The sequence below is a fragment of the Aplysia californica genome, unplaced genomic scaffold, assembly GCF_000002075.1.
Source record: "Aplysia californica isolate F4 #8 unplaced genomic scaffold, AplCal3.0 scaffold00268, whole genome shotgun sequence".
In the NCBI taxonomy this organism is placed as follows: domain Eukaryota; kingdom Metazoa; phylum Mollusca; class Gastropoda; order Aplysiida; family Aplysiidae; genus Aplysia; species Aplysia californica.
Genome location: NW_004797538.1, coordinates 675,724 through 688,179, shown reverse-complemented (window position 1 = coordinate 688,179; position 12,456 = coordinate 675,724). Strand labels below are relative to the sequence as shown.

General features: G+C 36.7%; 1 protein-coding gene across 1 annotated transcript in view; it reads right to left on the bottom strand.

Annotated features, from left to right (window-relative positions):
• Nucleotides 1-2,519: 2,519 nt before the first annotated feature.
• Nucleotides 2,520-12,456, bottom strand: part of LOC101845556 (proteolipid protein DM beta) — a gene marked incomplete at its 5' end in the record, with an annotated part of 14,698 nt that continues 4,761 nt past the window's right edge. Inside the window, 6 exon segments of the mRNA XM_005101017.3 lie at nucleotides 2,520-6,121; nucleotides 6,527-6,592; nucleotides 7,132-7,202; nucleotides 7,879-8,044; nucleotides 8,326-8,485; nucleotides 9,083-9,242. Coding sequence (XP_005101074.1) covers nucleotides 5,960-6,121; nucleotides 6,527-6,592; nucleotides 7,132-7,202; nucleotides 7,879-8,044; nucleotides 8,326-8,485; nucleotides 9,083-9,242 — 785 coding nt within the window. The 3' untranslated portion in view covers nucleotides 2,520-5,959.

The following is a 12,456-nucleotide window of genomic DNA, read 5'->3' as shown; positions in this document are numbered from 1 at the left end:
GGCACTAGCATCACACAGAGGTCATACAAGAGCTGAAGATTAGAAGTGTTACTAGAGAGTAACATACAAAGAAAAGAAGGAGGGAAGATAAGGACAACGGTCGTTTGATAGGAAAAATGGAGTAGCAATACACAACGGAAACACCATAACACACCCCCTCCCACCACCCACAAGTACCTCCTTGGCCAATCAAATGATCTCACTGGTTTATATACATAGAAATAGCTGAGCTGAGCAGGTGAATGTATAACTGAGCACAACGTTGTCATAGCTGGGACTTTGAACTCAACCACAATACACATTGTAATAATGATTATAATAATAATAATAATAATGACAATAATAATAATAATAATAATATAATGGTGATGATGATGACGATGATGATGATATAATAAAAAATAATAATAATAATAACACGTGTAGTGTACAATTCCGATTCCCCATTCAATAGAGATACACTGTTCAATTCAAGAATAAATGGTACAAGCATGCACAATTATGGTATATATATATTTTTTAAATAATAAAGGCAATGAACATTTCCAGGCAAGCTTTTCATTCTTCACTGGCACCAGGAACGGAAGTCTAAAATTAAAAAAAGTTATTTCTGTGTGATATGAGAGGGCATGAACAAAAGAATAAAATAAAAGCTGGGGATTACAAAGTTCAGAGAAGGCACAGTTAAAGACCGATTTACTTTTCCTTTTCATAAAACAAAATTATGTGTATGTACATTAATTTCGGTGAATGAGTTGGGTAGAACTTCATGAATATACAGTTATGCAGGACTAAAAAAAAAAAGACAAAAAAAATAAAAGACACAGCTCTACGCTATAAAATCACAATTACAAGATACGTTTCCAGAGATCTCTCCAATTTATATGGATAGGACTGAGGACAAGTATTGAGCAAATTCTGCACAGGCAAAAGTCCAAAATGTTCACCCAGGCAAAAGTCCAAAATGTTCACCAATACCATACAATACTCTTATTGGAAAGAATAAACCCTATGTGGGCTGGTTAGACTCTATGATTGAATATGTCTTTAGCCCGCACGAACACGAGTGTATAAGGTAATTCACAAAGTATGCTGCTTCCACCATGCACATACGGGTAAAATTAAAAAAATAAATTACATCTCATGTTGTTAAAACAGGATATCAGATCTAGAGGAACTGCCCCATACCAATGACATACAAAATGAACCTCTTTTGAGAAGATCTTCTATGCATGTGTGAAAAGGACCTGGAAGCTCAAGTTATGAACGAGTGTGAACAGAAAGTGAGTTTGTTTTATTTGTTTGAGTGAAGAGAAGCACATTGACACAAAAATGGTCATTGAATGCTGGGAAAAAGTAAGACAGACAGATATAGAAACAACTGAGGGAAAATAAAGAAGTAGGATCTATCAGTGGCACCCTCCAACTACTTACTTGCGTTATGGAGAGGAGTGATGCAAATCAATATTGAAGTGAAATTGTCATCGACATTACAGGCTGAGAAGTCATCCAAGAAGATTGTGACATGATCTGTCCTACTTTGGGGGTAGGCCTAATTGAGGTCCCATTTGTTGGAACTTGGACTAGTTGAAACTTCCAATTATCTCTGATAGCAGATTTGATGAGGGTTCTGGACTGCAACAAGTCTATTCCACCCACAATCTGAGTCATTTTGGCCCTTTCCTTTGCTAACTCATCTGCAGTTTCATTTCTTAGTGACTGAGAATCCACTGCAGGGTAGTGTTGGCTTGAGTTTCAAAGTTGAGACCACACAGGAGTGAAAAGGAGTTGTTGAATTTGGGAATATTGTTGTTTTTTTAGTGCTTGTTGAACATTTCAAATGTGTGAGGAGGACTGTGTTTGGTTTAACGTTAGGGTGGTTCAAAAGTCTTGTCAAGTACAATCAGACATGGATTTCTCAAACACTTTGGGGATTGACCAAAGTGATAGATAAATCTATTATTTGGGTACACCATTAAACAGATCGGGAAATGACAAACTACTGTAGGAGCTATCGGTGATTTCAAGTTTTCCGTGTGCGTGTTATCTGTGCCAGACTGTATGTAACCAACTATGCCACAGTTACTTACTTGGTCTTTTAGTTTAAAACACTTGGCTTACAATGAAAAAAAAACCCCAAGAAGATCCATTCACTATTCCATTCAGTTCATAATACATATACACATTAAAATATTCTCAGGTCGTTTGCCAGCCATACTGGTCTGGGAGGTAAAGAGATTTCAGATCAACTAGGGCAGGGCTGCCTTTTCCACAACCAATAAAACATTTTAAAATACAACGTAACAACATAAAGGTGAAAATAAACACTGTGACTACATTCTCATAATGTGTGTGATCTTTTGTTGAGGTGTGTTTTTCTGCTTCTGTTGAGAGAGAGAGAGAGAGAGAGAGAGAGAGAGAGAGAGAGAGAGAGAAAGAGAGAGAGAGAGAGAGAGAGAGTATAATTTAAATTTCATATACTATCTTACACAACCAGCAAACGAGACTATCGGCGGGCACATTTCATTTCTCTATTTGACTTTACAAAGATGTTAAGATCAAATCAGGCTACATTATTATGACAATGAAACAGCACCAAGCATTTTGAAAGGAGTGAGCAGCAACAGCTTTGGAAAGGAATAGCAAAAGTGATATTATGGCTCTTGATTCGTATGAAACATAATGTTATGTTGCATTTCAAATTATCCTATGACCTCCAATCATGGAGAAAGAGGGATACAATTTTCAAAATGAATGATGAGTGTATGAGAAGTGAATGCATAGCAACTGGCTATCTATACTTAAGAACAAAAAACAAAAACAATTCATGACATTAAGAAATTCCAGAGGAAGAGAATCAAAAATATGATATGTAACAGGTAAGCATACAAATATCATTTTAAAACACAAAAGAACGTGTGCACATTTCCAAAGAAGCACATAGAAACAATTAGTCACACAATGCAGGTGGAAGAGGAATACGTAAGACAGGCAGAAATTATAATGAAGAACTCCAGTTACTTCCACCTCTGAACAGAAGAACAATGGAGGTAGCCAGAAGGGAACATTTAAGGTATAAATCTAAGACAAAACACAGAGCGAGACAAACGTACATTTGTTAAAAAGGACCATTACATGTAGCACATTTACTAGTAAGATTCAGAAACAACAGGATCAATTTGAAGTGTAAATGCTGTAAACTATGGTCAGTTAAGTCACAGCTCTACAGGAAACCTACATGTGAATATAAATACAAACAGTATATGCGGGCTATACTGTAACATTTGTGAGGCAGCATGGTGAAATCAGGCGCTCGTCAAAATAATGTAATTACGGGAACCGCCATTTTTCTGGCTGTTAAGCAAATTTTTTTTTTAGTTTTCGTTTTTTTACTCAATACCTTCTATGTCCATTAAAATAAACACATTTCTGTGAGGATTTTACTGAAAAACTTTGATTAAAGGCACACAAAAAATTCTCAAGCTATGGAAACCACCAAACTTGGGCGGCAATTTTCTTACAAATTCTACCTCTGAAACCAGGCAACCCCCACCTCCTTCAATCGTAAATATCTCAACTTCTATTAAAGATATGTTGGTTTTTTTTTTTCATCGAAAGATTGATAAACGAACAAGCTTTATATAATGATAACAATAACTCACCATGCCCAAAAATTATTGGGTGCCTGATTCCACCGCGCCGTGATGCACTTATGCTTGTGTATATCAGAAACTACCACAACGTTGGAATGTTAATTGTTACTTGTAAATCACAACAAGTCTTTGTAAATTATGTTTTGTTCAGAAAAACTTTCAGATGGAAAGGTAAAAGGCCTTCTCAATTGGGAATGTGCTTGGTCGATATGTGATCTCAATTGAACAACAGCATAGTGTACAAATTACACACACATACGTCAGAACATATTGAAATTTTGAGAGTACCACAACCATTTCTCCATTTCATTTACGCGGTAAGAACAAAATATGAAGTAAAATACAAGTTATTAATAATACAGATGAGGGAAAAAGCCCCCACATTTTCTTTCTTGACCAGGGGTTTATTATGAAACCACTGACACATTTGAGCAATGTTGTTGTTTCGAAAGTTATAGCTATACTCCTTGTATTTTTCTGGAATTTTAATTCTTACATGAACTGGAAATTACCACATATTTGACATTGGCCTGAGAGTTAAAACTGCCTTCTAAGACAACAAGAGTAAATATATGACACTTCATATCCCCCCCCTCCCAAAAAATTAAAGAAAAAAACAAACAAACAAACAATTGAACCCGTTAAAAGACAGAGAGTACAAGCGAAGGAACTGTCAACACAGAAGGAATAGCAACAGCCAGGAGGCCACATGTCTCCTCCTTACAATGACCAATTATCTAAATTATCATGCTTCGTATGGATGAAAAACAGTCTGTGCTTAAATGAAAGCAACTTCATACGCATAAGCAAGCCAAACTTAATAGTAAGTACTCATTTTGGAGGATGAATGGCAAAGTTTGCTTACCGGTATAGTATAACAGATATTACAAAAACTATCAAAATGTGATTTTTAACAATTAGGACATTACTTGGACTATAACATATAAGTTTCCGTAGGGGTTGATGACACAAATTTCTTCAACATTGGACCAATTTTCTCACTGATGAACTATTTTACATTAAGACACTGAGCATTTCACAATGATCAAGATAAATCACGACCCAATGGCAAAAAAATATTCACTTATTCAGCATTTTATCCACCTGTGTGGAATTTTTAAAAAGGATGCAGTTGAAAAAAAAGGTGATCAAACAGAGAATTAAAAATTGGGAATCAGGAGTACAAAAAACAGAGCAAGTGGGATAAAAAGTCACAGGAAAGTAGGAATGTAAGAATCAAGTAACAAGGAGCACAACACACTGCTTCTCAGTCTTCAGACACTCACACTCCTCAAGGAGTCTACTCATCGTACGATCTAACAATAACATCTTCCAGCAAACAGCCATGCATGCTGTTGTGTTGGTTTGTTCAAGACAATATATCGGAAGCTGCATCAGTTCAAGTCATCCATTGTATCAGTACATTGCTAGTCATTAAGTGTTATCTGTATAACATAAAAAATAGCAACAAAGTTTTTTCAGCTCATCACGAAATTTTGACTTTGAGAGAGCTTCAAATTAGAGAGGAACTTTTTGAGCATCCTCATGTTACGCTTTCAAATGCATAAAAAAGGTATCTCTGCGATATTTAGAACTTGATTTTTAAATCAGAGCAACTTAAAAAAAATTCTGACAGCTCTGTAAAAGGCAGAAATTGAAAGATAAAGCACAGATATATCAGGATGTTAACAATTTCTTTGTTTCTTAAGTAAATCTAAGATTTTGTCAGCTACACAGACTTTTTGAAACACCCACATCTCATATGTAGCCCCAACTGCTTATGCTTGTTGCTAGAGAAAACAAAACAGATCTCTCCATGTTAACAAAAAGTTAAAATCTCCAGTCACAATACACAATGCCAAACAGGTTTCTCATGTCTGAAAGCTTCTCATTTACCAATGATGCAGACTAATGTCAACCAAGAACTGAGAGTTTAAAAATTTGCAACGGACAACTTTATAAATTTGCGCAAAGCATAAAGTAATTCATGAAGAATAATCATGCATCATGTTTGATTGACACAGCAGTCTGGCACCTTTTATACTAAAACTAACCTTCAAGCATTCATACCTCTTCTACAAGAACTAGACCACACATCTCTCCACTACCACTCAGACAAGCACTACATTCTCTTTCACACAGCAGCCTTTCACCATCCATACACGTACTGGAACTGACACGGCAGTTGTCCACCAGTCATAGAAGTACCAGATTTACACACTACAGCTCTACCACTCACACGAGAACTAGATTCACACACCAGTCCTCCGCCACTCAAACAAACACCTGAGGCGACACACTGATGTTCACACTAAGGTGATGCTGCCGTCCCTGTAGGGAGGCGGTCCCCTCTTCTCTGCCAGCTGCATCTCCAGCTCCTCCTGCTCCACAGCATCCCGGTACTCGGTGAGCTCACGTGAGATCTTGATGCGGGTGTAGTTGGCCGCTAGGGTTATAAGAAAGTTGACCTGAAATAATGTGGAAAACGAGTAGGCTTATTATGACATATCAATGATTATTGAATGAAATGAAACTAGATACAAGAAGAATATTAGCAGCAGTGAGTCAGACAAAGTTTCATTAAGGCCACACACATGTTTTTTAGGTCCAGTTTGGGTGTTAGTAGTAGAGTGCAGCCTTAATTAAAACGGGAGGAATTTATACACTTGTAGAAAAAAAGTTCAGTAGCGTAGTGTCAAGTTTAAATATATTGATAATTTTACACACATCAGAATCAATTAGCTTCCACTAAAAGTGAAAAATAAGTGCTGCAACAGCTTGGAAATTATTTCCTGAGAGAACACCCCATCCCCCACACTAAAGAAATGACTAGATATTAGGAGAGAATCTGAAAAGTTCCATTTCGGTATTACCATGCCCAGCACAACAAGGAAAGCTGCTCCACAAGCCACACAGAACATGGGCCCTGCTTCCTCCACCTGTTGGCAAAATGAATAAAAACAAATAAAAAAACAACAAAACAAAGACAAACCAAACAAGGTTAACATTATTTCTAACTCATAATCAATTCATTTGAGTTTTACCGAGCATAAAAAAAAAGCACACATACAAAAACCATCTCCTTCTTGATAGATCAAATCATACTTGAAGACAGGTATCTATTATACAATAGGCCCTCCTTCTTACTCTTAGTTTCCCATTTGGCCCATACAGCTTCTCCTGTAGGGCTGATGGAGTTGGCCTGTAACCACCAAAATACCGTGACAAGATGTCGCATCACATACCTCGTACAAGTGTAGAAGATTAGAGGAGTTACTAGAGAGTAACATACAAAGAAAAGAAGGAGGAGAGATAAGGACGGTAGCTGTTTGATAGAAAAAAAGGAGCAAGCCACACCAGAGCACCCGCCAATCATCCACTGACTATCCCTTGAGGCAGATAGAACAAAGTGTTGCGTGAAAATAAGGAAAACGGGGAGACTGAACTAGCAAGACATGAGAGGATCTCAAGAACTCACTTTATTGCACATGCTTCGTAGGTCCGAGTGCTCACATATGTTGTCTGCGCCTGTTTCCAATCCATAAACACCTGCGACAATGGAGAAAAAAATAAGCAAGTGCTTTAAATACTATTCACTTAATACCAGCCTTTTGTTCCTGTTTCCATCTACAATAAGTAGCAAAACGTATCATAACCAGAATGTGCAGAGGAGCAGTGATAGAGGTAGAGGTAGAGAACATGCTCCCACTGCTGCTTCAGCTTTCAGTTTTGGAAAACTGGAAATTAGTTAAGCCCAAGTTCAATCCACGCCCATTCCATTCCTTAAAACAAATCTACTGAGTAAAAAATCTTTACTATAAAAAAAAGGTTAAAAAAAAGAGCAAAAAAAACAAAGAAAAAGAGAAACGGGGGAAAAAGTATCATGTACAAACTGACTAGAAATATGAGGACAAAACTGTTGCCAACTAGCGGCCTTAATACTTCATGTGTTATATGATAATTATGACCCCCATGAAACAGAACAATATCAGCTTCAATAAAAAGCACATATATATAAATATATATATGTACGTTAATGTCACCAATGAAGTAAATTCAAAATGAAAAGGAAAAGAAATGCTGACACTTATCTTTTTCCGATGTCTAATGTATACAGACACAGTATTATATTAAAGATCTGCTGATCAAACAAGTGGGTCATTGTGCATAATAATATAGAATAGATTTATAATTTGTAAGCCTGGGATAAAAACTTATTTTTTACCAAAACGAGTCAGGTTAAAGCAGTATCCCTTCAGCTGATCCGCTGTGTGTTGGTATATCTCCTTGTCGCAGATGGCGCTCACCGACGCATACAGCAGCACGGGAACGACGCACACAGACAAGATGACAAGCCAGGCAGCCGTCAGAAGGTACGACACAATCATAAGCTGAAACATATGGAAAACATTTACTACCATTACTATATACTATATATAAAAGACGTATTGGTAAATGGAAAGTTGGGGCTCCCCCCCGTTAAATTTTTTTGTTTGGGGGGGGGGGGGGGGGGGGGGGGGAAGAGGGGGTAATTTTATTTTCACTGAAATGTTCATTAAAGAATTAAAGGCCACCGATTTTTGAACAGGTCATTTGAATTTTATAGAACAGCTACATGAAATTCTTTGTACTGATAACTTTAATTAATAACACATTGGTAACAAACACTTACGAAAGCAGCCGTTAGTCTTCCACCCATAATGCACTTGGCTCCGGAGTAAATGTTGCTCCGTGTTGCGCCAGTAGCCAGGAAGCCAAAGATGAGAAGGATGACGGCAAAGGCCCCCATGACCACTCCGACAATCACAAACATCACTTGCAGAACTTCCAGCCTATTGGAATCAACAAGTCACAGTTTTTTAGTTTAAGTAAAAGTTTTACTACACTTGCAACACAATAAGGAGGAGAGATCAGAATGATAGATGTTTGATAGGAAAGAAGGAGCAAACCACACTGGAGCTTCCACCAACCACTTGCAAGACATCACAGATTCAAAAGAAAAAGACAGGACTATTTAATGGATTTCCAAAGGCAATTGTCAGTTTACATGATACATTTTGTGTTGCAAAATTAGACAATACAATTACATATCATATTAAACTATAAACTCAGTAGCCCAGCAAACAAACCAGAGACTTTGAAAGAATCAGATCTAAAAACGACAAGTAAAAAAAAAAAAGAATAATTAACTTGACAAATGATTTTTCATAGTAACTAGGAAAAGCAACAGAAATAATGAAGGGACACCAAAGAAATCTATCACCCTCCAACACTCAAAAGAATAAAAAGTGAGGAGTTTAGAAAAATACTTCTTACCCCCCCCCCACCCCCACACACAAACAAAAGAAGCAGTCAAAGCAAATCAAAACTTGAAGCACAAATCATTTGTAAACAAGATAACCAAGTAAGAATGGAGCCTTTTCACGCACCAGTCTACACTGAAGTGGAAAAGATTGTTGAACACTCCTTGAATCATGAGCTGCAGTGCCTTGAAAGACGTTCCACAGAACACACACGTGCCAATTACGACCATTAACGCAGCCAGCAAAGAGGCGAAGGGCGTCCGGCCCAGACAGTCAAAATACTTTGCTGTAAAATAAAATAAAAGTAAAATATTTTTTAAAACAAAATAAATCAAAAAGCATTGTTTGCTACAGAAAGAAATTTCTCTTTTCTTTATATCATCAAGCATTCTAGGAAGGGGGAAGGGGTGGATTTATTAGGGTTAGTAAAACTTTAGAAAGTCAGTACTAAAAATTTAATAGATCTAGAGATGCATTATATGTGTACCATACAAGTCCTAGAGAAAGGACAATATTCTGTCAATCATACACTGAATGATGTGACATTCGATGCAAGTAAAGCAGGGTTGGGTTGATTTAAATTAGGTTGATTTAAATCAGTTGATTTTTAAAATTTTAATCAACTTGATTTTTGAAATAAAAATCAGTGATTTAAATCACTTTAAAAAAAATAATTTATTCAGTTTTTACATATTTCAACATTCAGAATTCCTTTCCTTGGTTTCATAAAACAGATATAAGGTTTAGTAGACTTGATCTAATATATAATCAGGCTTAAAAGTCTGCTTTCCCCCCTTTCACTGTAAAATAATACAGTACTCAATTTACTTTTCTTTCCATAATTGAAATCAGAGCTGGGTCGATTTAAATCAGTTGATTTTTTCTATTTTAATCAACTTGATTTTTAAAAAAATCAGTGATTTAAATCACTTTTTAAAAAGTGTATTCAGTTTTTACATATTTAAACATTCAGAATTCCTTTCCTTGGTTTTATTAAACAGATATAGGTTTAGTAGACTAATATAATCAGGCTTAAAAGTCTGCTTTCCCCCTTGTCACTGTAAAATAATCCAGTATTCAATTTACTTTTTCATAATTGAAATTAACATTTTCTTTTTCTTTTTAGACAAACACAAGTGCGCACACACTCACACACTGTAACAAAATGCAAGTTTATCTAATCATAATTACCCCCCCCCCCTTTCCTTTTATAGACTGACATTTTCTTCTCATTTTTCTGTAGCCATAATTCACTGACATAGCAGATTCTAAGGCTTTCTTTTGCAGTTGCTAACATTAATCATTAGTTAAAATAAAGACAATGCATTTTGCACTAAAAGAACATACTTTTAACCACCAAAAACCCCAAACTGTGTTGACATAAAAAAAAATAATTTAAAAATCCGATTTAAATTTTTTAAAATCTGATTTAAAAAAATAAATCGATTTTTAAAATTTTTATTTAAAGAATCACCAACCCTGAAGTAAAGAGCTGGACAAGAGTCTTTCGACTATTTAACTCTATAGACCAAGGAAATTCTATAGGCCTACATAGTGCAGTCAAAAGCATGAGTCACAGAGTCTATAAAATTCCTTTCTACACTGTTATTATATAACAACACTATCCACCGGTCTAGAACAACCACTTTTCTTCTTGACAATGAGTGGCTGTCTTGGACAATTTCAATTGCAGTACTTACATTCAATCCATTATCTTAGGAGATTTACTTCTAGAACCTGAATTTAGAACTGTACAGATGCAGACCGATCATCAGCAAACATTTGATTCATTCTAAGCAAATCGTTTTAGTATTGGCTAAACAGCAACTTCACAAGTAAAATTAAATTACTAATTTAAATACGACAACAATCAATATGAAATTGATTACAGGCTCGGCAACAGGTGATGTGGTTGATTTGAGTTGATTTGATATAAAAACATTAGATTTAAAGTAGTGTTCTAACGGCAACCCCCTCGGGAAGCAAGGTTTGGTTGCTCTTAGGTAGAGATTGCCATTTTTAACTGAATTTTTTTAGAAGGGGGAGGGGGTGGGCTGGGGGGTCTCATATCTTCACTGCATCCACCTACCTCCCCCCCCCCCCCCCCACACACACAAAGACAAAGACCTGAAAAGAATTGGGGGGGGGCATGATTGCAGCATGATTTGAAGTTTTGGCAATTACGATTGATATACATATATTTACTTGAACAATTGATTTGCAAGGGTTTTAGTGGCCACGCCACAAATGTGTTCTGCAGCAAAAATTATGGCAGTTTAGCCTTCAAAACTGTGCATTTGTGTGTGGGTCTAAAAGAACAGTGGAGTCTGTTTTTAAAAATGAACTCTTTGGTACCAAAAGAAAGTGTTCACTTTTTCTGAGGGTCACCCCATTTTGGCCAAAATCAAGAGAAGCAACAAGATACCAAGTGAAAGAGTTTTCGATTTATGGGTTGCGTCCCTTGATCGAACCTCCATACAAATACAATGTGAATTTAATGCATTCTGTGTCAGTGCGAAGTGATGGGGTGGGGGAAAAACACACCGGACGAGCCTAAACTAGAGCTCCTTCTTACGGATTGCACCGCCAACGCCAAGCTGGGATTGTCTGCCAATGCCTAAGGCAAAGAATTTTATTTTCACAGCATGGCGACAGTGACACGGTCGGTCCTCTCTTCGCTTTCACTCATTTTGGGCATTCATCTTATCCGATTTCTCCATGAAACCGGTTAATTTTATCCACTGTTTTTTAACTTTTAAACAAACGTTTCAATTGGGACCACATAATATCGTTCACTTAAACCAATTGTTCAATAAAACATGTTCACTTTAGACGGACTGCACTGTAAAAATTTACTAAATATAGATAAGGAAGGCGCTTTTTCGGTAGTTCCCACCCCGCAATTGTTATTTGCAGGTTTTGGCCCCAAGAGTAGGGGGTTATCAGGGGGCAAGGCCCCCCTGACCTAATAAAAATAAGGTGGGGGGTTTCATGGGGGCATGCCCCCAGATTTTATCATCATTTGATGTTTTGCTGTTGTTAGGTTTGATGCGCATCAAACGTATAGATCGAAAATTAGATCTAGGCTCAAATAAGGGGGTGGGAACTACAGAAAAAGCACTAAAATTTCAAGACATTCGAGGGCTAGCTACTTACTAGAATCTAGATTAGATCTAAATCTAGAATCTAAAGCTAAAGCTAGATCTATACTAGATCTAGAATCTATATAATATCTAGATCTAGATTCTAGGTTAAAAAAAAACACGAAAATTCTTGGGTTGCTGCAAGGCGGAGGCTGCCCTTATCTGGCACCTCGACCTTGACCATCAATGATTTATTTATAGAGGCACCAGCCATCCATGTCCAGGTGCTGTTTTAGCCTCTTTTTCCTGTCTAAGGATTAAAAATATTTCTTGCCAATTTATTGGTTCTGCTTCTATGTACCCCATATCTATGGTTCTCAACCTGGAAATCGCCCATAATTCGCTGTCATTGCTCCC